General features: G+C 39.7%; 1 protein-coding gene across 19 annotated transcripts in view; it reads right to left on the minus strand.

Moving 5' to 3' along the window:
* The window catches only part of Adam22 (a disintegrin and metallopeptidase domain 22), a 295966-nt gene that overhangs the window by 140120 nt on the left and 129793 nt on the right, over positions 1-26053 (minus strand). For all 19 annotated transcript variants that reach the window (XR_376691.4, NM_001310439.1, NM_001098225.2 and 16 more), the window contains exon 4: positions 20144-20210. Coding sequence is in view for 18 of the 19 variants with exons in the window: in NM_001310439.1 (NP_001297368.1) it covers positions 20144-20210 (67 nt within the window). In the remaining variant the exon portion in view is untranslated. The remainder of the gene's footprint in view (positions 1-20143; positions 20211-26053) is intronic.

A 26053-nucleotide genomic window follows, 5' to 3' on the forward strand; every position in this document is an offset into this window, starting at 1 on the left:
TCATCCCTTACTTGATGTCCTGTCTTCCTGCATTATTCTATAAGAGTAGGCAGAATAGGTGTGCTCTAAAATTCCCTCTCCCTATTGTTGGTGTTTCATTGAAGGCCCCTTCCTTTGAGTCTTGGGAGTTTCTCACCTCTCAGGTCTCTGGTGCATTCTGGTCCCCCAACCTCTTATTTCCTGAGGTTGCCTGTTTCCATTCTTTCTGTTGGCCCTTAGGGCTTCAGTCCTTTTCCCTCAACCAATACCAGATCAGGTTCCTCTCTCCTCCTCTCCCCACAACCCAGTCCACTTTCCCTCCCAGGTCACTTCCCTCTCCCTTCCCAGTTGTGATTGCTTTCTTCTCTCTCCCAAGTGGGACTGAGGTGTCCTCACTTGGGCACCTCAGCTTGAGGTAACTCTAATCAAACAAGTGAAAGACCTGTATGACAATAACTTCAAGTCTCTCAAGAAATCAAAGAAGATCTCAGAAAAATGGAGAGATTGCCCATGTTCGTGGATTGGCCAAATTAATATAGTAAAAATGGCCATCCTTCCAAAGGCAATCTATAGATACAATGCAATCTCCATCAAAATCCCAACACAACTCTTCAAAGACTTGGAAAGAGTAATTCTCAAATTCATCTGGAAAGACATAAAAACCAGAATAGCGAAAACAATTCTTAGCAATAAAAGAACAGCTGGGGGAATCACCATCCCTGACCTCAAGCTTTATTATAGCGCAATAGTGATTAAAAACTGCATGGTATTCATACAGAGACAGATATGTTGACGAGTAGAATAGAATTGAAGACCCAGAAATAAAACCACATACTTACAGTCACTTGATCTTTGACAAAGATGCCAAAGACGTACAATGGAAAAAAGAAAGCTTCTTCAATAAATGGTGCTGGTCTAACTGGCTGTCTGTATATAGAGGAATTAAAATAGGCCCATATTTGTCACCTTGTACAAAGCTCAAGTCCAAGTGGATCAAGGGCCTCAACATAACACCAGATACACTGAAGCTAGTAGAAGAGAAAGTGGGAAAGAGTCTTGAATTCATAGATACAGGGGGAACTTTCATAAACAGAACTCCAATGGCTTATGCTCTAAAATTAACAATTGATGAATGTGACTTCATGAAACTGGAAAGCTTCTGTAAGGCAAAGGACATAGTCGAGAAAACAAATCAGCAACATACAGATTAGGAAAAAAAAATCTTCCCTAACCCCACATCTGAGAGAGGGCCAATATCCAAAATATATAAAGAACTCAAGAAGCTAACCATGAAAAAACCAAACAACCCAATCAAAACGTGGGGTATAGAACTAAACCAAAGATTTACAACTGAGGAATCTTGAATGGCTGAGAAACTCGTAAAGAAATGTTCAAAGTCCTTAGTGATCAGATAATGCAAATCAAAATGATCCTGGAATTCCCTTCCACTTTACACAAATCAGAATGGCTAAGATCAAAACCACAAGTGACAACACATGTTGGAGAGGATGTGTAGAAAGAGGAGCATTCCTCCATTGCGGGTGGGATCGCAAACTGACACAACCACTCTGGAAATCAATCTAGAGGTTCCTCAGAAAATTGGAAATAGATCTACCTGAAGACCCAGCAAAACCACTCTTGAGAATATACCCAAAAGATGCCCCACCATGCCACAAGGGCACGTGTTCCACTACGTTCATAGTGGCCTTATTTGTGATAGCCAGAAGCTGGAAATAACCTAGATGTCCCATGACAGAAGAATGGATACAGAAAATGTGTTCATTTACACAATGAAATACTACTCAGCTATTAAGAACAAGGACATCCTGAGTTTTGCAGCCAAATGAATGGAACTAGAAAATAACATCCTGAGTGAGACCCAAAAGAACATGCATAGTAAGTACTCACTAATAAGTGGATATTAAAAAAAAAGTACAGAATACCCAAAAAAAGTATCTTATTAATTAATTATTTTATTTATTTATATCCAAAATGTTGCCTCCAACCCAGTTCTCCCTTGAAGAGTTATTTCTCCCATTACCCCACCCCCACCCCCCACCTTAGACTCAATGGTTCTTATCAGAGAAAAAGACCTACATAAAATCATTCCTATAGCAAAATTTCCCACCCAAAAGAAACAAGCAAAACTAAAAAAATATATTGTGATATGTATAAAAGCAATAAGGAAGGAGTTAATATTACTAGGAGACTGTGAACATCACAAACTATAAGCAGATAACTTTCTCATGAGCTCTAGGCTTAACAAATGGCCCACTGGGGACACAGCAAGCTTAGCATCTATTTTTATTGTTGTACAAGAGCCTAGCCTTCCACTGATTTCCCCACAGTAACGTTAGTTATGCAAAACAAACTAGGAAAAGTATGCTATGGCAGCTCCCAGGAGCTCTAGCTCATGAATGCCCTCAGTGACCAATTGTTGATGTCTTCTGCAATACCAGGGCATTTCCAGGGATGTGAACTCAGCCTGTCTCCTATATGAAGACTTTGGCAAACTCCACTAAATACACTAATGGTTTCTATATTGCTTATAATGAAATAAAGACAAACTTCTTCTGTGTTAGTCTCTTTGGTTTGCCATCACAAATGATCAAAACTGGGTGGGCTTAAGACAAGATATTCATTCTTCACATCCCCAGATCCAAATCTGAAGTGAAAGAGCATCTTCCCCTGAAGGCCCTGGGGAAATGAATCTTTCCTGGTTTCTTTCTAACCTACAGTGTCTGCCAACCACCTCTCTGTTGTAGGCACAATTCCAGACCTCTTCCTGAGCCTTCACACCACACATTCCCAGAGTGTCTGTCATTGTGTCTCCATGTCTGAACTCCCTCCTTTGAAGGGTCCCAGTTGCTGAGGCTAGTGTGACTTCATGGAACACTCCTGTTTCCTAACATGAATTTTGTGTGAATACTCTTCAGCTTCTCACCTCTTTAAATAGAGCCAAGTAAGTTTTTAGACTCGACAACTTTCAGATATTTTCCTTTTATACACTGGAGGTCTCTTTTGAAATATCACTAATCTAGTATGATTAATCTAAATCTCAACCCTGTAGTCAGCTATTCTAGTGTCTTATAACTTGACTTAACACTGTTCAATCGGGGGCTAGAGGGATGGCTTAGTGATCAAGAGCACTTACTACAGATTTCTGAAGAAGTACCAGGTAAGAGATAAGTTCAAGTATTTCTTCGAGGACAGCTGCAGTCCCCACAGAAAGTACTCAGAGGCATTAGAAGAGGTGACAGGAACTTAAATACAGTGTTAATTTTCTCCCAACACTGACATGTTTGCTCCTACCTTTGCCCATCTTAGTGACCTGTGGTCTCTGTGGTGACTAAAGTTCCAGGGCAGGCTGCTGACCCACTCCTATTCCCCAATCCAGGATTCAGTGGAACCCAGCAATACAAGAGACCACGAGAGAGTCTATAGAGGGACTAGGTACTTGAAGTAGAGAGAGCATCTCTAAAGGGAGCCTGGGACACTTGAAGTAAAGTTCTCTATCCCACTGGGAGGCTGCTCCACTTGGTATACTTGAAGTAGAGTTCCTCCCCTGAGGGAGGCTGTTCCAGGGATCTGGAGTCTGGACTGAGCTGTCACTTCCTGCCAGAAACTGGAGACACAGAAGCTTTCCCTCCCCAGGGCATCAGACAGAAATCAGCAGCACCCAGCTGCTATTTCCTGGGCTGGTAGCAGGCTGTGCAGATGAATCTTGCAGTTGCCTGGGGTAGAAGAGCATCCTGCATCCATAGATGATACCATGTTTCTTCTAAGGATAGCTGATCTGAAGGTCCCAGGGCCAGCTGTCATCTAATGAGATGCTGATGTTGTGAAGAGACCCTCTGCCTGGAGAACACTTGGCCCTAGATAACTCTGTAGAATATCTCTGGACCATACCATAGATCAGGATCCCGAGACCAGACCACTGCTGACCTACCATGATAGCCATGGGTACCAAATGCTTTTACATAAAATCTGCCTGGGTTTAGTTTCCTACTCTTCTTCCTTGTTCCCATCGCTCACTTTCTATGAACGGTGCCTTGGAAGAGGCTACAGGGCCAATTGCTGAGCCATGGAAGAGGCTACAGGGCCAATTGCTGAGCCACATTTTCTACCTCCTTTATTAAAAGTCCCAAGTGAACTGGCCTTTCTATTTTGTTTAGACTTAACTCTATCAAAGCTAAGCTCTCACACAGGACACACAACCAATGCGACAACCAGACAAGCTGTATATGTGTGTACAGTCAGCATGGTAACCTGCAGAAGGATTGTAGTTGATGCAATTAAAGAAAATGGCTTTAAGGTATTTTATGTGTTGGGTGTTTTATTTTGTTTTTGATAGATGGCGCATTCTAGCCTGGAAGTCCATGATCATTCGTTCATTCATTCATTCATTCATTCATTCGGTTTCCTACCTGTTCCAAGCTTCCTCTGGCTGTTGGCCTAGGATTTTATTTCCATGTTCTCTTTCTTTTTCCTCTCTTGTCTTGGAGACCTTTTGAGGAGAACTGTAACACTGACTGGGGTGATGGGACTCTGGTAGGATTGCTGCTATAGCTCCCTTCTGTCGGAACCCCATTGCCTACCTGCCGTATTGATCTGAGATCTGATTGGGAAGGGGCATTGCTGACTGTGTACAGAAGATAGAAAGAGAGCTGAGGCATGGTGTACCTTCCAGACTCTCGGGACTGTTCTTGAGCAGCATGTAGCCTGCTGGTTTCATCTGAGTGAAATTCTGTACAGGGAATAAAAACTGTTGTCTTAACAAAACAAACAAACTAGAAGAACTCTTCCTTCTCCTGCAGAGGACTTGAGTTTGCTTCCCAGCCACACTCTTACTCTCCGGGTCAGGTAGCTCACAACTTCTTGTAACTCCAGTTGTCACCCTCAGAGCTCCCTGGGCCTGTGCCCCCTCCCATGTAACAAACATAAACATACACATATGCATAATGAACAAAACAAACTAATGAATCTTTAAAAAGGAAAACGCAATTCTCAGCTAGGGGCTGGGGAGATAGCTCAGCATTAATATTTGATGCACAGGCCTGAGGACAGAAGTTCACCTCCCAGTACCCATGTCAATACAGTGATGTGAAATCACATGAATACAGAGCTCAAGTGAGAGATTCTGGCTCAGTGTATAAGGTGAGAAGCAACTGAGTTCAACCCTATTCCTCTGACCACATCTGCATATAATAAACATATACACAAACACACACATACTCACACAAACACACTCATACATACATATATACACACACACACACACACACATATACATACTGACACACATGCACACATACATACTCACACATATAGACACATACACACATATATGCATATACACATATATACATTTACACATACACACACTCACACACATACTCTCATACATGTATGTACATACACACACATATACACATGCCCACACACTCACACACATATACACATACACACTCATATGCATATACACATTTATACACACACATACACACACTCACATATATACACACATATAAGTCCTCATTTATTTTTACTAAATAGTATGAGTAAGCAGCTCTCCCATTCTATGATTAAGTCAAACAGAGATTCCAAATCAAGAGAAATTCTTCAGTTGCCTGATACTGTTACTGAAAGTTTTAGGTTCCCATGAAGAGCTTCTCTGTAATGAATTACTGCAGTGCAGACATGGCTCTTACCAGGTCCGCTCAGCCATGTTTCTAAATTGGGAGAATGGAAAATGGACATGAGCCAGGTACACTGACTATGTAATTATAAACCCCTGAAATTATAACTATTTCTAGGAAACTACCACAACATAGCATCATTTTATAAATAACAAAATTTCAATGTGTTGCATATATGAAGTGTTTAGCATAAAAGATATAAATTACTTGAAACCTTATGCTTTATTAGGTATTTGAATATGAACAAGATGATAAAGACACATAGCAAAAAAAAAAAACTTATTAGGCTTCCGTAAAATAAAGAAAGAAAACATTTCTGTTAGTTATTTTTCTTTTTTTTTTTTCTTCTTCTTCAGGTGCCACTACTTCTCAACCCTCTAAATAAAGGGAGCAAATAATACAATTTGCATATTAATTCATATGTATGCATATGTATATTCTATGTATATTATTACTCAACACATAAAAATTCAAACCAATGAATACATAGATCACACTGACATTTCTTTTTTTTTTATACATTTTTTTCCATTTTTTATTAGGTATTTAGCTCATTTACATTTCCAATGCTATACCAAAAGTCCCCCATACCCACCCACTCCCCCTTTTTGGCCCTGGCGTTCCCCTGTACTGGGGCATATAAAGTTTGTGTGTCCAATGGGCCTCTCTTTCCAGTGATGGCCAACTAGGCCATCTTTTGATACATATGCAAATAGAGTCAAGAGCTCCAGGGTACTGGTTAGTTCATAATGTTGTTCCACCTATAGGGTTGCAGATCCCTTTAGCTCCTTGGCTACTTTCTCTAGCTCCTCCATTGGGAGCCCTGTGATCCATCCAATAGCTGACTGTGAACATCCACTTCTGTGTTTGCTAGGCCCCGGCATAGTCTCACAAGAGACAGCTACATCTGGGTCCTTTCGATAAAATCTTGCTAGTGTATGCAATGGTGTCAGCGTTTGGCGGCTGATTATGGGATGGATCCCCGGGTGTGGCAGTCTCTACATGGTCCATCCTTTCATCTCAGCTCCAAACATTGTCTCTGTAACTCCTTCCCACTAAAATCAGGGACTAGTTATTTTTCTTATGGAAGAATAAAATAAAAGGAAGGGGAAAGGAGGGGAGGGGAGAAGAGGGCAGTAGGCACTGTGTCACTCTCCCATAAGCTTTAAGAGGTACAAGCAATTGGGTTATCTCACTCACGATGATATCCTCCAGATCCATCAACTTGCCTGAGAATTTCATAAATTCATTATTTTTGATAGCTGTGTAGTATTCCATTGTGTACTGTACCACATTTTCTGTATCCATTCCTCTGTTTAGGGACATCTGAGTTCCTTCCAGATTCTGGTTATTATAAATAAGGCTGCTAAGAACATAGTGGAGCATGTGTCCTTATTACAAGTTGGAGAATCTTCTGGGTATGCCTAGGAGTGGTATTGCTGGATCTTCTGGTAGTACTATATCCAAAACCACGAATCAAAGAAAACACCTGGTGGGACTCATGGCTCCAGCTACATATGTAGCAGAGGATGGCCTTGTCTGGCATCAATGGGAGGAGAGACACTCCCTGAATGATTGTGGAGTCACCTGGGACAGAGCAAGGCACAGTGTTGCCTTACTAAGGGGAGGATGAACTCAATGTCGGTGGAGAAAGGCAAGTAGGAATTCAAGGTTGTGTTGGATTTTTAAAGATGCTGAGCAAGAAAAAAAAGGTGCTTCTTATTCATAAACTGTCCTAGAGGCATGAGTTGGCCATTCATCTTACTGGCATGATTATCCTTTAAAATGAAGGAGAGAAATGAATCAGCATACCTCCTCATTTCCTGATCTACAAGCTATCTTGGCACTTAAAGATTATCAACATTTTTACTCCCTTTAAATACCAGGCCAACATCTAAAGAGCCAATATCTTGTAGACTGCACTTACAATAAAGGAGTAAAATTCTAAATGAACAAATATATAATTAGAACATTTAGAATGTTAAATATACAAATTTTAAACAATTGAATGTTACTTCTAAAGGTGTAAATAATGTATGAGTCAAGCAAAGAGCCCAAGTAACCTAATCTATGTAGCCAACGTCCCAGGATGCTGCTAGAATGTAGCTTAGGAATGTACTATAGCTGAGCTCACTGGAACATGCTTGTTACATCTGCAACCAGGGGATGAGGAGAGAGGCTCTCTTAAGCTCAGACGTTTAAGACTACACATCTAGACGGTCTCAAAAACAGAAAGAGGAGTTGGAAAACAAGAAAAGTACAGTTTACATACTTGGATGCTGGATGTTTACAAAAAATAGAAAGAACAGAAGGAAACTGTTATTTAGTAGGTTGGTTAAACATTAAATTCATTCAGCCACACAAAGAACCACAGGGAAGGTTTGTTATAGTTTTTCTTGCTTCACTTTTATGAGAGAAGGCCTTACTAAGTAGCCCAGGCTAGCCCATAACTTGCTATATACACTAGGTTGGCCACAAATTTATAATAACCTTCCTGCCTCTGCCTCTTGACTGATGGAATTACAGGTACATATCACTGAGTCTGTTGTGGAAAAGATACCAGGAGAAGGAAATCATGAGGATAAGAGGATACATTATTGGAAAGTAAACAATAGTAAAGAAAATAAAGTTATTTATTAAATACACTAAACTAATATGGCTCATTCAACAAAAGAATAAAGAATAAATACAGCAAGACAAAACTGGAAGAGTAGAAACAAGCATTCAAGAAAAGCAGATGTCAGGAAGCACAGGTAGATTTGGTGAACCTATGAGGGATGGAGCTCAAAGGAAAACTGCATGCGACATGCACAAAGTGATGGTTTCCATCCCACTGTCCTTCCTACACATAATCCCTACACACACCACAACATACACTATAGAACCTACATACATCACATATACATCACACACATGCACCACACAACTCATGTGTCACACATATATATGCATACACACAACACATATACTACTCACCATGCACACCACACACACACACACACACACACACACACACACACACACACACACAAAGAGAAAGAGAGAGACAAAAAGAGAGAGACAGAGAAGGGAAATAAATGTAGTAAAACATATGTAATATGTTAAATGTAATACATTATATCTCACATAGGTTTCTTTTAAAAATATTTGACATAATTTTGATATGTGTGAAATATGTTAAATTACAGAAATTTTATCCCAAACCAATTCAAGTGGTCATAATTTGTAGGTTGGAATTTAAAACGGATTAAAAACTGTCTGTAAAATTTGAGCAGGAGCCAGCCTTGGGAAAGAAGGTAAACTTCCAGGGATGAGCATATGGCTTCCTACCTGCTCCTGCTCACATTCATGAAACATCCTTATAGCAGGAGAAATAACACATTCACCCAGATCTCTCACAAATGGACCTTTGCATCCACACTGTTGGAGGTCAGGAGAAACCACACTTCTAGCACATGGGCAATCCAGTCTATCTGTATCATTCCACAGGCATGGACTAGCATGTATTCTAAGCATTCATGTTAAGTGAGACAGTACATACACAGGTCATGGAAGCAAAGGGAAGGGCCATGGCTGACCTGCTGCCTGTGTCATGAGAAGTTTGGAAATTGACAGTTAAAATGGTCAAAAGCCACCACAGATGTGCCCAGACACCCTCTACACCCTGTGACTTGGCTGTACTCCTAAGCCCGCACTGACATTTATAGTGTTCTTTCCACGGCCAGAGCTTTGTTTGCCTCTTTGCTTCCTCTTTTTTAGGAGAAAAGAAGAATAAAGCACACAGGCATCAGTAAATTGTCTGGGGCCTCGGATATTAACCGGTACAATCAGACGCTAAGGTTCACCCAGCTAATGCTAACAGTATTCATAGTGCCTGAGTGTTTATGCTTGCAAACTACAGATCTGCCTTGAGGTCACATCTGCTAACATTACTGAGGACATTTGTAAATTTTTACTTAGTGAGAAAGATAGCATGTCCTCAAAAATAGACCTTATTCAACGTGCTTCTAGGATGTGGAATACCTTGGAATCATCAGTCTAACACTCAGCACTCCAGAGACAGAGGCAGTTTATCTCATGTTTCCTGAGATAAAGAGGGCTAGAAGAGTGAGAGACATATGGATCCATGTTCATCCCTCCTGCTCCTGGTCTTCCTGGTCCACCCAGTCCTCCCGATCCTCCTGCTCTATGCTTACTGCCCACCCTTCTGATTTCTTTCTGTTAACATGGTATGACATCCTGCATCGAGGTCTCGGGGGCCTCGGAATATGCTAATTGTACTGCCAGAGAACCTTGCTTCCATCTCACCTGCCAAATATTGATTATTCAGACTTTGAATGTAGTATCATTTCATGAAGAACGTCTTGGGGCTGATGTGCCGCTCACTGGGAGAGGATCTGCCTATCACACTCAGGAAAGGTCCTGTATTCAGGTTCAGTACTGAAGAATTAACATATCTTCTCTGACCCACCAGTCTGACGAGATCAAGCCTACCACAAAGCACACACACAACAACGTACTGTCTGTTATAAATCACTTCCTAATTATATAATTTTCAGGAAATGGGGGTTAAATAATTAAAAAATATCTTTAACTCCTTAAAGACAAGTTTCATGAGGGCAAGAACAACATTATGTTCTGTATGCTGCTGTATGGATGACCAGAACTCTCTTCACATTTATAGAAGGAATAAGAATTGCAAAGAAGCTGAGAAACTGAGCTGCTCTCTCCCTTTGACATAAATCTCTAGTGTTAATGTTCTAGCCTCTGAAACACCATGTCTGAGTTTGTAAGAGTTTCCTATTGGGATTATCAAGTCCACCTGCATCTAAGCCGTTTCTTATTGCACTGATGCAAGAATTCTAAAAACAAACAAACAAACAAATAAACAAACACCAAACCCTTTGGACCCTTGATAAATTACTATCCAAAATGTGTATAAACTTTCAAACTGTTCAATTCCTAGGGTAATGATTCTCTGGTTTTTACTCCATATATTTATTTTATAATAATACTCACTGAAAAGCAAGAATTTAATAATAATGAGAACATAATTATATCTTAGAATAACATCAAGAGAATTGTGTGTGTGTGTGTGTGTGTGTGTGTGTGTGTGTGTGTGCTTGTGTGTGTGTGTGGTATTTCAAGCTAGCTAAAGTAACTTCCTGTTTGATTGTAATTACTCTAACAACAGTGTACTCTGAAACAAAAAGAAATTGCCAAGAGTAGACTGGAAGACACTTCATAATGAAAAGATTAGTTTCAGAATTAAACTAGAAAAGCTCCTGCTGCTATATTAGACCTATGTACAAAACACAATTCGTTGGTGTTACTTTGTATGTATATGTGTATGTATATGTGTGTGTGTGTGTATGTGTGTGTATATATATATATATATATATAGAGAGAGAGAGAGAGAGAGAGAAAGAGAGAGAGAGAGAGAGAGAGAGAGAGAGAGAATGCCTTTTAAGACCTATATAAAAGATCTTGAATATTAACAAACGAAATAATTCTTTGGGCAGAGAAACTTTGCACTAAAGAAAAAATAAAAAAGGGACTCCCTACTAAAGCTTGAGAGCCAAGCTTGGGGACAGAACTCAAGCTGCCAGCAGCTGTCACTTTATTTTCTGTACGCCCAGCACTACGATACCTGACCTGGTAATGGGCCAATATATTTTCTTTAGAGTACAGAGTTCAGATGACTCGTAATCTTTATAAGTCCATTAAGGCAACTGATGCATTATACATGATGAGGGTCCTACAGCTACCTCGCTTTAGTCCATCAGAATAGGAAATTCACTTAATCCCCAAAGAATTCTTTTTTCTATAACTCAAGGAGAATCAAGTCATGAAACCGGAGACCTTCCTGAACCATGCTGATTACAGTATGGTCGAGGAGCATATGCTTGCACAAGCCTTCCAGAGAGGAAGTGTGCACCCCATCAAGCCCACAGAGGAGATGGGAAATACACAGATGCTTGGTAGTAGACAAATTGTACAGTGAGCTCACTGACCTGAAGAGCTAATGTGTGTGAGGGAGGACCAAACATTTTCTCCATCCCTTTATTAGATTTGTGCGGCTCCTTTGTGTGTTGAGAAGAAGGGAGAGGGTGGGGAAGGAGGGTGGGCATTTTAAAGCACTTTGGCAAGGATGTAATCAAATCTCTTCAAGTTTCTGGCAAGATGATGATATGTTTCAGCTTCATTACTCTTGCTCATAAAATTTCACATTTTCTCCAGATGCAGATAAATGTATATGTAGGCCTAAGATGGGCCGGAGAATGGAGCATGTGTCTGCCGTGTGCACAGCAGCAACATATTTCAGACACAATGGCTTGGAAATCACTACGCTCCCCTGTAATGAACAATGCACCATTGAACTTCTATAGAGAACAAAGCGGGGCTAAAAATAGACACACAAACAAATGGTTGAGAATATAGGGCATCCTTTGCAGGCATGTGGAATTCTTTGGAAGAATGGAAACTTTTTTAGAGAATAATTGAGACTCATCTGAGCCAATTACATCTCCACATTACAACTTACTAAATACAACTGTCAAAGGAGATGTTATTGAAATACTAGAGTCAGAAAAATTACATTTTAATTCCTCCACTATTATTGTTTCCAGAAAGCTCTGGACTCTGGTGGATAAAAACACAAATCCTACCACCAGGCTTCTTGACTCCAAATTCTTAGGCCAGTGTGTTCAACTCTGTGTCAGTTTCTTCACATGCAAACTGAAGATAACAAAGAAAAGACTACTTAATGCATGTGCAAAACCTGCCCACTAGTATCCAGTACATAGCACGTACTTGCACTACTCCAACTATAGTGAGTTCGTTCATTATTCCTCAGTCCAGTTATTAGTATTAGTGTCAGGTCATCATGTATCTTAGGTCAATATTAAGACAATAGGAACCCTGTAGTAGTAACATCAGCATTATAATAAGTATTAACTTGTAAAATACATAATTTGGGGGAATGTAAAACAAGAAAATAGTCTTTTTGTTTCCCTGGCAAGGTCTTTCTATGTAGCCCTCGATGATCTGGAACCCACTATGTAGACCAGGCTGGCCTAAAATCACAGAGAGCCACCTCTACCTGCTGGGATTAAAGGGGTATGCCACCATAGCTGCCCTAACCATCATACCATACCATTGAGAACAAGTGTTTCATTTACTGGAGAAAACATGCTAACAGTAGCCTCTCTGTGGGAGCACAATGGGATTATATTAGTTAGAAAAAGCCATTAACTCTCCCAAGCAACTAGCAATAAATAACTGGACTCATACTTACCCCCAAACCAAGACTTAGTTTGAAGCCTGAGTTATTAGAAAGTCAACTAAAGTTCACTTTTCCTACAGGACACTACTATATAGTGAATTATGAGTCAAAAAGAATCAGTGTCCCAAGATTCTAATTCACCAAAACTGTTTAGTCCAGCTATACTTTAATTCAGGATTTTAAAATACCTTTGGAAAATAGCATGGTTCTTGCACCTGTGGCCGAGAAAACTGAGTGTTCCTTTGGGCTCGATTCATCCGTTCAAACAACAATGTTTTAAAAATGAGTGTCAGGTCAAGCCCGCAGGACCCAAAGGACAAGGCTTCCAGGACCAGCCCTATTTGCCAGTAAGAGTGTTTCTGAATAAAAAGATACTAGAATTCAACCCCTCTGCCACCTACCATGAAGTTCAATTCAGTTATTTATTTATTAAATGGTCATAGATTAAACCTACTTTACATTTGTCATTTCGAAAGTCTACAGCTCATTCTTATAGAATCATTCTATTTGGTACACACACACACACACACACACACTCACACTCACATGTAATGATAGAGGGACTGATGCATGTCTGCAATGCCAGCACTGGGAAGATGAAGGTAACCAGAGTAGACATTTAATACCAACCTCAGTCACATACTGAGTTCAAGGCCAGCCAGGGTCACATGAGCCTCAGTTTCAAAAATTTAAAAAAAAATAATTTTTTTTCCTAAGAGCCAAGTGTATTAGCTCATGCTTGTAATCCCATCACTTGGGAAGCAGAAGTAGTAGACTCTTAACCACTCCTAAATTGAGATCCACTTGGGCCACATGGTGAGAGGTCCAGGTTACTGTGAGCTACACAGTGAGGCCTTGTCTTGATAAAGGGGACAGGGATAGGAGAGTAAGGCAGAAGGGGAACTGGGGAGGGATAACTAATAATAAGAATTTTTTTAAAGCCATATGGAAACTTGCTATCTCATAACCTCTTAATACGTATGCATTCATTTAAATGATTTTAATTAAACTTAGCCCACCCAGGGGATAATGCAGCTCCCAGAAGCCAAGGATAACCAAATGAAAAGCCCAGGGTCAGGGGTGAGCTACTCTTCTTAAGCTGTTGGCCAGAGCTGTCCCACACACTGCCAAAACAATACAGGCCATTGCTTCTGTCTTTAGTTTCCCACCAGAACTTGATGGGAAGACCCTATTGCTGAAGTCATCACAAACTTTGGTCTTAATATAGAGAGAAATCAAGTTGCTACTGACTAGAAGATATTTTTCTGATGGCTAGATTTCATAAAACCAGAATGTGCCTCTCTTAAATGGAAAACAATGTTCATTGACATATCGCTTTATTTTTCCCTTACACTTGCTCAATCATTAGCCCACCATAGTAATCTGAAGATTTTCTATTCTGAATTCAGGTGGGGCACGTGGCTATACATGTCATGACTTGAATCTCCCATACCCCAAAATGTCTTCTCTCCTGCAATAAAGGTTCTGCTCTCAGAATTCAAGTTAAGTACTAAGAGTGTTTAACCCAAATCTTCCAGAAAGTGCAGCTTAAAAAAATATCACTACAGATTCCAATACGTGGTAGCTACCAAATTTTCCTATCATTGCTTCATTAATTATTTGAAATCATCTTATATACTTTGCACACATATACATTGTTAAAGAATTTATGCTACAGGGTTGGGGACATAGGTCAGTACAGAGAGCACCTCCAACGACTGAGGATCTTTGATTGGCATTCTCTACCAGCCAGCCTTAAAAATGCACATCTCTGAACTTCTCCCACTTGGATGGCCACCTCCCTATCTCACACAGCCCAGGATTTAAATTTAAGCTTAAGTAACAGCTTCTACAAATAGATCCATTTTTTTATTCCTTTCTAAAATCATCTCCCATATCCAGCCCATATGACTAAGTGACTCTTAAGATAACTAAGTATTACCCAAGAGTCTGGAAAAGCTACTGCATTTAGGATTCTAGACAAGAAAACAAGTGTCTCAAATATAAGATAAAGTTGTAAGTAAAATAGGTACCTTGGAAAAGGAAGGTGTTTGGTGTGTTCTTTAAGAGAAAGAGAGAGACACTGAGAGGCATGTAATGAGGTTTATTAAGCGAAGCATGAAGGCACACACAACAGGAGAATGTATCAGGAAAACTGCTCAAGGCCAGCCTGAGCTACATGGTGAAGCCGGTAAGAAAGAGATGAGAGAAAGAAAAGGAAGAAGCGGGTAGGGAAGGGAGATAGGTCAAGGGAGAGGAGGGTAGGGTTGAAGAGTATAGTCTGGCCTAGATCACTTGACATTGCATCTCAAAGGCAGCTTTCAAAGTCGAAGATACACTAAAAAGTACTTGAGAAAAAGACCAATATCTGCTTACAATAGACACAATGGTGAGGATGCCTCTATATTAACACATGCAGCAAAAGTCACTTTACACCAGAGTCCAGTTTCTCCTTCCTACTTAATGGCGTACTTCCTGTTCTTGACCAGCATTCTGAAGGATTAGAGTGGTTTTGAGAATCCAATGTCTAAGACAAGCAAAAGCTGACTGACTCCTGTGTTGTTCTTTTGTGCTCTAACAAATTTATTTCTAAGATGCTCTGACAGTTTAATACCTAAGTTTGTACTTCCTGGGGTCAAAAAGAAACAATTCAAGGTTGGGTTTTTTTGTTTGTTTGGTTGGTTGGTTTTTTTTTTTTTTGTACTACTCAATTATATAAGACAATCTCAGTGAAATTTGAGTTGCATATGAAAGGATACATGATCCTGTCATTACATTTTAAAAAGTAGAAATAATAAGATGTCATGAAACAATGACGCCTTTGATCTGAATTCTACCATTAATGAAAATGCGTTGTATTTGGCTTAACAAAGATGTATACAACACTGCATTTCTTTTTCACAAATAAAACACCTTAAGATACGTGTCTAGAACGCTATTCCTTCAGCACATGGGAAGCTTTTGAACTGCTGGAAGGTTGGGAACTGGGTTTCTTGGACAGAGAGACCTTAGGAGCAGTGGAGATGATGGGCAGTTCTCTATCAGTGATGCTTAGGTTCATGGGAAATACAAAGTGAGAAAAATACCGGCTGTCCTAACAGTCACCACATTTATGTTTTTCTAAATGATTTCTCACAACTGTCCTTACAGTATCTTTTTTACTGTCACTTATTCATTAAAGAAAACAAAACAAAAAACAAAAAAAATCAGGGTAAGATTCGAAGGAAGAAAGAAATGAGCTGGAAATCTGATTTAGGAAAATGAATGTTAAAGAAATTTAGCAATTCTGGCACCTTCAGGAAGATCATATTATGCCAAAGAGGAGATATTTAATGGTGGGACAGAAAGATGGCTCTATGGATAAAGGCAATTGCTGCCAAGAATGATTATCTGAGTTCAGTCCCAAGACCCCAGAGGGTGGAGTGAGAGAACGGAGTCCTTCCTACAAGTCATCTTGTACCGCCAATGCACGCAGACATGGGTATGTGTACACCCACACCCACACCATAACACAGAGAGATAGAGGGAGAGAGGGAGAGAGAGAGAGAGAGAGAGAGAGAGAGAGAGAGAGAGAGAGAGAGAGAGACTTCCACAGCACTCTATGGAGGGAAAGATGGATGTAGAAAACCTCAGATATTCTCTTTGTTTCTGTTTCCAGAAACAAGGGCTATTTGAGTTAGCCTTAAAATATGTTTGATGAACTAACCAGTATCCCGGAGCTCTTGACTCTAGCTGCATATGTATCATAAGATGGCCTAGTCGGCCATCACTGGAAAGAGAGGCCCATTGGACATGCAAACTGTATATGCCCCAGTACAGGGGAACGCCAGGGCCAAAAAAATGGGAATGGTGGGTAGGGAAGTGGGGGGAGGGTATGGGGGACTTTTGGGATAGCATTGGAAATGTAATTGAGGAAAATATGTAATAAAAAATATTAAAAGAAAAGTTAAGCAAGAGATCATTAAAAATTTATACATCAATTTGTAAGGTAAAAAAAAAATATGTTTGATGTACATTACAATACATTTCCTCAGAGTAAAAGGCTCCTCCTGTGTCACTGTAAGTGCTCTGCTCTTGAGTACTTTCTCCTGACACCTGCTCCCTATCACACAGCACTTTCTTCCATCCCCTTACACATTCCAGACTTTAACCTTAACCCACACTTCTTTGTATTCTTCTTCATCTTTTTTCCTGCCACTGAGAACCCAATTAAGACTCTGAAGCCATAATTTCAGGTGAGAATCAAATGCACCAGAGAGTTACCAGCCAAAGTCAGTAAAATCTCTACACAGCTAACTGTACTGCTGAGAACTCTAACACATAGGCAAGCAGGAATAATTGACTTACAAATAACTACTCCTACTAAAAGGGGGTACTCATTGGCGATTGTTTTTGTTATTATCATCGGAGATAAAAAGAATTGCATTCTATGACATTAGTGGTAGACGGCTAAATCACATGTCCACAGCAATGTTTACTTTGCTTTTTGACCCAGAGGAAATCTACCCGCTCAGCCACAGGTACAAGTTTCTGGTACATGAAAATGCTTCTCCATTCCACACTTATTATTTGAAAACATGTGCTAGGGCATGTTTCCAAGATGCTCATGTAGGGAAAATGAAGCAGGAACTGATAATTCAGAAAAAGTAACTTAAGGTCCTTTAACCCAAGCTGAGAAAAAACCTACAGGGTCTTTGCATATATTATACTGTAGCTTCTGGATAAAGTTATTGTTATTAGAAACCTCCAAAATCAGTTAGGCATGCATATGAAAAGGACTAATAAAGTCTATCTCAGCTTTTCATAGCCCTCCTAATTTATTCACTACAGCCTCTGTGATGAACAATCTGGTCATGGTTTGGCCATGAAATTAGTTAATATAGCCTCAAGCTGCAGCTATGATCCTCTCTGTAAAGCTGGACAACAGTTTTATTGATGTGAGGGTGGAACACAAATAGGTATGTATATGACCATACCATTATCATCAATAAAAATTAATTATTGTAATTATTGAGTATTGTAACTGGAAATATTAGCTACGCACAACACCATCAGATTCATTTCAGTCCTAAGACTACTCCCTCAAAAACAAACAAACAAACAAACAGTCAAACAAAACCCAGAAACCACAGTAACAAAGCCTGTGACTTAAAACCAGCAAAGTGGGTGGTTTGGGATGTGCTGTCACTGCTCAATGCTTCCATTTCCCTCTCTCCCAAATCCAAAGTTGCCATTCTGCACACTCAAAACTGAAAACTTCCTTCCCGTGATCCTAATCCATAAGTGCTTTCCAATTCTTGGTGCCAGGTATGGTGGCTCGGTCCAGTAATTTGAGCTCTTGCAAGGCTGAAGCGAGATGACTGAGGTGCGCTTAAGGCCAGTCCAGACTACAGAGTGTCTTTTTCAAAGAAAACAAAACTATGAAAATATATGCACATAAATGCACACATCTACACAATTCTTCATACAAGTCAACATTGGATGAGCTTGGACTTAAACTCCAATGTGGTATGTCAGTTTGTAACTTGTCTTGCTTCACTCATTCTTGTACCCCTTATACAAAGAAGATAACACATATCTCTAAGGAACATTTATATTGAGTATGTGAGGCAGGGAACATTATGTCTCTAACAAATGGCAGCTATCATTATTTATAAGGAAAAACAATTTAATCGGAACACAGGTGTAGACATAAAAGAATTAAATAAGTTCCTATCAAACGTGAAAAAACCCTATACTCTCCACACAGGGTTACAGTCAGGCTTTCATTTTATACTTACTGTGAGGGGTCTGTGTGCTTTGGTGTGTGTGAGTGTACACACACTTGAATGCTGTGCGGGTAAGGCCAGAGGCTGATGTGGGGAATCTCCTGTAATCACTTTCACCTTCGCTTTAAGACAGAATCTAAGACTCAGGAATATGGAGCTGAACAATTCGGTTACATTTAGCTGGCCACCCGCCCCAGAAATCATCTCATCTCATGGACCACAGGTGTGTGCCTCCAGCCTGGCTTTTCACCTAGGTTCTGGGGATCAGAACTCAAGGCCTCAGGCTTTCAATGGTAGCTATGGAACTGACTGAGCCATCTCCCTCACTCCTGGAACTTAGTTTTGAAATAAATTAAATAAATAAGTAAATAAATAAATGTTAAAGATGAAATTTTTGTCTTATTAAAAGAATAAAAATATGTATCACTTTTATACATATGGATATTTTATAGCCTTAGAGGGAGAAGATATCAAAACAGCTATAACAGAACTTTAAAGTCAAGATTGTACAAAAGTATTCAGTAAAACCTAAAAGGCCCTAAAGGCAAAATCAACTGTTCTGTTAAAGATAATCACCAAGGTGGATTTTACTTGCCCTAATGTAAAATTATAGTCAACACTAAAATCTAGACAATGAGAAACTGTACAAGATAAACAATTTTCTTTCCTCAAGTAAATTATAAAGAGCAAAATGATAAAATAAATTTGAGACACTTTAAATGCAAATAGACAAAACTAAACTAGACAGAAGCTTTGGTCATGGAACCATAAATGACAGTGCTAATAATGACAGAGGGTGGGCTCCCCAAGGAGGGTGGTGTGTGTGGGGCAGGCTCCCCAGTGAGGGTGGTCTCAGGGGAGGGGGATACACCAGTGAGGGTGATCTGGGAGGGCAGCCTCCCCAGTGAGGGTGGTCTCGTGGTACAGGAGCGGGGCGAGCCAGGGGCAGGGCAGGGGGCTTGGAGGGGGGATAGGGCCAAGCAACACGTGGGCTCATGGGCTTGTGGGCTTGCTGACCAGGCTCTACAGCTCAAATTGGATGGAAGTTATAAGGTGACTCATTGGTCCTTATCTGGTTTTATGTGCATCTCTGTCTTTGAATTACATATTTTAACATTTGTAAATTAAAATTTTCAGTCTTAAAGATTTACCAAAGCAGCAATTTCATTTTTATGTGAATGTACACCTCTCTGCCCATTCATGTTCATACCCCAGATCACACATACTACCCTTGATTTTACACTTGATTGTAACTGAGCAGAGTCTTTTTAGAGTCTGACTTGTAGGCATTCATTGAGTCAGGTACAGTTTTCACTTAAGGATCACAGCTCAATTGATAAAAGGCACACCTAGCAAGCACAAAGTACGGGCCCCAAACATGATACCCCACAAAGGAAGGAAATTTCACTTACTTTGTTCTCCACGACCTTGCCTCCATGTTCAATCTGTCTCTCTACATAACCTGACGACAGCAACTCGCTACAACAACAAAAAAGAAATTGCAATTAAAGAGGATCCTACTGTTGACAACAACTCAGTAACAGGTTGTCAAGCATACTCGAGGTCCTAGGCTCGAACACTAGTGTTTGGGGATGGGAGTGGGGGTGGGGTAGCCTAGAATAGATATCACATTTGAAAACTTGCATCAACTTCACAGTATCGCCTTTAATACTTCTTTAATTCATATTTTTAACAAAATCAACATTTTACAGAAAGGGAAAGAGGAAGGAAGGAAGGAAGGAAGGAAGGAAGGAAAAAAGGAAGGAAGGAAGGAAGGAAGGAAGGAAGGAAGGAAGGAAGGAAGGAAGGAAGGGAGGGAGGGAGGGAGGGAATATGATAAACAGCTAGGGCTTCTACAAAGATAGAAGCTGAACTGCTCCACCACCTGTTATCCCATGGTGGAGCACAGCCGATTCCCCTGCCCAGCACTGGGGCTAGGAAACTACAGAAACATGATTACTTTTTCAAAATACTTTAGTCTTGGTTTCTTTTTCTTTCGTTTTGTTTTCTTTTGTTTTACTACAGCTTTCTATCAAAAAATTTGCCTCTTACCATTTTTATGTATCATGTATGTTTTTTCTCACAAATCATTGGTCTATTATACACAGAAAAGAAAGAGCAAAGAAAATGAAAACAATGGGCCTGCAAGATGGCTTGGTGGGTAATGACACTGGCTGCCAACCTGCCAAACTAACTGCAGTCCTGGCATTCACATAGTGGAAGTAGACAACTGACTCTCCCAAGTTGTCCTCTGCCCTCCATGTGCAGACACACAAGCACTACAGGCACACAAATAAACATGAGAAAGGAAAAGCAAAACATTGCTTTTGTACATTGTAACATTTTGATGCTGGTTTTTCTCACAGTCTTCTCCGCAACCTTCTCTTATGATTGGATGTACATATAATTAGTTATCTATTTGTTTGGTTCAGTTTATGTGTAGTGGTGCTTCACCTGCATGTGTGTCTGTACTAATAGATACAGTGCCCATGGAGGCCAGAAGAGAATGAAAGAGCTCATAAATCTCGACTTAGAGTTGTGGCCCGCCATGTGGGTGTTGGGGATTGGATACAGGTCCTTTACAAGAGTATCCAGTGTTGTTATATGCTGAGCCATCTTGCATAAGGGAACCTACTACTATAGAAGCTTTCTGAAATACATACCTGTACAAAATGAATTTAGATAGAGTTAAATAAAATGGCAGGAGAGAATGACCCAAATGGACATCACATGCTACCAAAAAGAATCCCAGGGACCAAGAATGGGTTCTATCCTTTTTGGTCATTGTAGAAGGAGTTCTCGGTGTTGGGATTTTGTACCTAAAAACATCACAGGCTATTGACAATGCCATTGGTTATTTTCTAAAACCTGTTGCTGAAGACACCACATATATGTCATTAAACAGGGAAAAATTGAGCTTGGAAATGACTAGAAGTTTCATGCCTATTGACTAGTGCTGGAGGAAATTTATACATGCTACAAAGGGGGGAAACAAGTACTCTGACTCTCCCAGACGTCTGCCCACTTACTGAATTACACTTTCCTATTAGCTTTATGGGAGATCTCACTAAGGTGTGTCAGGTTGTATGTTGCAGATTTTAAAAAAAGCCTAAAAAGTTAATTAAGCTATAAGGACATTTGTCATCTTATTAGAAATTTCAGGACTATAAGTCAATTTTTAGTGACCACTGAACACATTTAAATGAATAAACTTGAGTTTTAAAATATGTATATAAAAACATTTGCGATATGTCAAGTATGTATGGGTCGGTAGAGGGCAAATTGTGTTATATGTAGGCAGAATTCACAGAATGACTTAGGATAGGGAGGTTTTCAGAGGGGAAATGGGGAAAGGGGATAAAACTTGAAATGTAAATAAAGAAAATATCTAAATAAATTTTTTAAAAAGAAAGGAAAATATGCTTTAGAAAAACAAGAGTCGTAGCAGCAGTAGTAATGATCTTAGTTCCTCAAAAACAAATTTGAAGCTTTCTGAGTTTTCAAATGTCAAGGGAATATTTTCACTTGAATTATAAAATCTAAGCGATAAGACATTATGAATCACAGCAAGAGTAATTACCGCGTAAAAAAACCCTCTGCTCTGGAATTATGCAGCCTTTACAATCAAGCATCCATAGCTACATGCACTGCTTGAAAAGGTTCCATGTAACTTACTCCACAAACAGTTCATACAATTCTGTTTTTGTTTGCTTGTAATATTGTGAAAGTCTGCTAAGTATTGTTATTTTACTGATTAGGCAGGAAAATCTTCTATTAAAAATATCTCTGGGCAGCACCGGGGTAGCTTGGGCGTGGAGTCTACTTACACCCACAAGTTACCCACAGGACCCGCCATGGGACCTTAAGACCTCTGGTGAGTGAAACACAGCTGCTGCTCCAATCCAATCTCGAGAGACCTGAGACTGAATTAATTAGGGAAGCAGAAAACACGGCCTGATCAGGGACACAAGTCCCTTCTGGTCCACGCCAGCACCAGGGTACCATGGGCGAGGAGTCTGCGGACACACACAAGGTATACACAGGACCCTCCACGGGATCTTAAGACCTCTGTGAGTGGATCACAACTTCTGGCAGGAGGCAGGTTCGAACACCAGATATCTGGGCACCTTCCCTGAAAGAGGAGAGCTTGCCTGCAGAGAGTACTCTGAACAGTGAAACTCAGGAGAGAGCTAGTCTCCCAGATCTGCTGATAGAGGCTAACATAAACACCTGAGGAACTAGATCTAACCTAAGACAACTAAAACAACTAAGTCCAGAGATTACCAGATGGCGAGAGGCAAACGTAAGAATCTTACTAACAGAAACCAAGGCAACTCACCATCATCAGAACACAGCACTACCACCTCACCTAGCCCTGGGCACCCCAACACACTGGAAAAGATAGTCCCTGATTTGAAAGCATATCTCATGATGATGGTAGAGGACATCAAGAAGGACTTTAATAACTCACTTAAAGAAATACAGGAGAACACAGCTAAAAAGGTAGAAGACCTTAAAGAGGAAAAACAAAAATCCCTTAAAGAATTGCAGGAAAACACAACCAAACAGGTGATGGAATTGAATAAAACCATCCAAGACCTAAAAAGAGAAGTAGACACAATAAAGAAAACCAAAAGTGAGGCAACGCCGGAGATAGAAACCCTACGAAAGAAATCTGGAACTATAGATGCAAGCATCAGCAAGAGAATACAAGAGATGGAAGAGAGAATCTCAGGTGCAGAAGATTCCATAAAGAACATCGGCACAACAATCAAAGAAAATACAAAATGCAAAAAGATCCTAACTCAAAACATCCAGCAAATCCAGAACACAATGAGAAGACCAAACCTACACATAATAGGAGTAGAGAGAATGAAGATTTTCAACTTAAAGGGCCAGCAATTATCTTCAACATAATTATAGAACAAAACTTCCAAACCTAAAGAAAGAGATGCCCATGAACATACAAGAAGCCTACAGAACTCCAAATAGACTGGACCAGAAAAGAAATTCCTCCCGACACATAATAATCAGAACAACAAATACACTAAATAAAGATAGAATATTAAAAGAAGTAAAGGAAAAAGGTCAAGTAACATATAAAGGCAGGCCTATCAGAATTATACCAGACTTTTCACCAGAGACTATGAAAGCCAAAAGATCCTGGACAGATATTATATGGACCTTAAGAGAAAACAAATGCCAGCCCAGGCTACTATACCCAGCAAAATTCTCAATTGCCATAGATGGAGAAACCAAAGTATTCCACAACAAAACCAAATTCACACATTATCTTTCCAAGAATCCAGCCCTTCAAAGAATAATAACAGAAAAAAAATACAAAGACAGAAATGACGCCCTAAAAAAAGCAAGAAATCAATCCCTCAACAAACCAAAAAGACAGCCACAAAAACAAAATGCCAACTATAAAACAAAAATAATAGGAAGCAACAATTACTTTTCATTAATATTTCTTAATATCAATAGACTCAATTCCCCAATAAAAAAGACATAGACTAACAGACTGGCTACACAAACAGGACCCAACATTCTCCTGCTTACAGAAAACCCATCTCAGGGGAAAAAGACAGGCACTACCTCAAAGTGAAAGGCTGGAAAACAACTTTCTAAGCAAATGGTCTGAAGAAACAAGCTGCAATAGCCATTCTAATATGGAATAAAATCTACTTCCAACTCAAAGTTATCAGAAAAGACAAGGAGGGACACTTCATACTCATCAAAGGTAAGATCTTCCAAGAGAAACTCTCAATTCTGAATATCTATGCTCCAAATGCAAGGGGAGCCACATTCATTAAAGAAACTTTAGTAAAGGTCAAAGCACATATTGCACCTCAAACAATAATAGTGGGAGACTTCAACACACCACTTTCATTAATGGACAGATCGTGGAAACAGAAACTAAACAGGAACACAGTGAAATTAATAGAAGTGATGAAACAAATGGACTTAATAGATATCTACAGAACATTTTATCCTAAAACAAATGGATATACTTTATTCTCAAGACCTCATGATACCTTCTCCAAAATTGACCATATAATTGGTCACAAAACAGGCCTCAACAGATACAAAAATATTGAAATCGTCCCATGTATCCTATCAGATCACCATGGACTAAGGCTGATCTTCAATAACAACATAAATAATGGAAAGCCAACATTCACGTGGAACCGGAACAATACTCTTCTCAATGATACCTTGGTCAAGGAAGGAATGAAGAAAGAAATTAAAGACTTTTTAGAATTTAAAGAAAATGAAGACACAACATTCCTAAACTTATGGGACACTATGAAAGCATTTCTAAGAGGGGAAACTCATAGCTCTGAGTGTCTCCAAAAAGAAACTAGAGTGAGCACATATAGCAGCTTGACAACACACTTAAAAGCTATAGAAAAAAAGGAAGCAAATTCACTCAAGAGGAGTAGACAGCACGAAATAATCAAACTCAGGGGCGAAATCAACCAAGTGGAAACAAGAACTATTCAAAGAATTAACCAAAGGAGGAGCTGGTTCTTTGAGAAAATCAACAAGATAAATAAACCCTTAGCCAGACTCACTAGAGGGCACTGGGACAGCATCCTAATTAACAAAATCAGAAATGAAAAGGGAGACAGAACAACAGATCCTGAAGAAATCCAAAACACCATCAGATCCTTCTACAAAAGGCTATACTCAACAAAACTAGAAAACCTGGACGAAATGGACAAATTTCTAGACAGATACCAGGTACCAAAGTTAAACCGGATCAAGTTAACGATCTAAACAGTCCCATATCACCTAAAGAAATAGAAACAGTCATTAATAGTCTCCCAACCAAAAAAGCCCAGGACCAGATGGGTTTAGTGGAGAGTTTTATTAGACCTTCAAAGAAGATCTAATTCCAGTTCTGCACAAACTATTACACAAAATAGAAGTAGAATGTACTCTACCCAACTCATTCTATGAAGCCACAATTACTCTGATACCTAAACCACAGAAAGATCCAACAAAGATAGAGTACTTCAGACCAATTTCCCTTATGAATATCGATGCAAAAATGCTCAATAAAATTCTCACTATCCGAATCCAAGAACACATTAAAACAATCATCCACCCTGACCAAGTAGGTTTTATTTCAGGGATGCAGGGATGGTTTAATATATGAAAATCCATCAACGTAATCCATTATATAAACAAACTCAAAGACAAAAACCACATGATCATCTCCTTAGATTCGGAGAAAGCATTTGACAAAATTCAACACCCATTCATGATAGAAGTCTTGGAAATATCAGGAATTCAAGGCCCATACCTAAAAATGA

The sequence above is a fragment of the Mus musculus genome, chromosome 5 (assembly GCF_000001635.26).
Source record: "Mus musculus strain C57BL/6J chromosome 5, GRCm38.p6 C57BL/6J".
Taxonomy (NCBI): domain Eukaryota; kingdom Metazoa; phylum Chordata; class Mammalia; order Rodentia; family Muridae; genus Mus; species Mus musculus.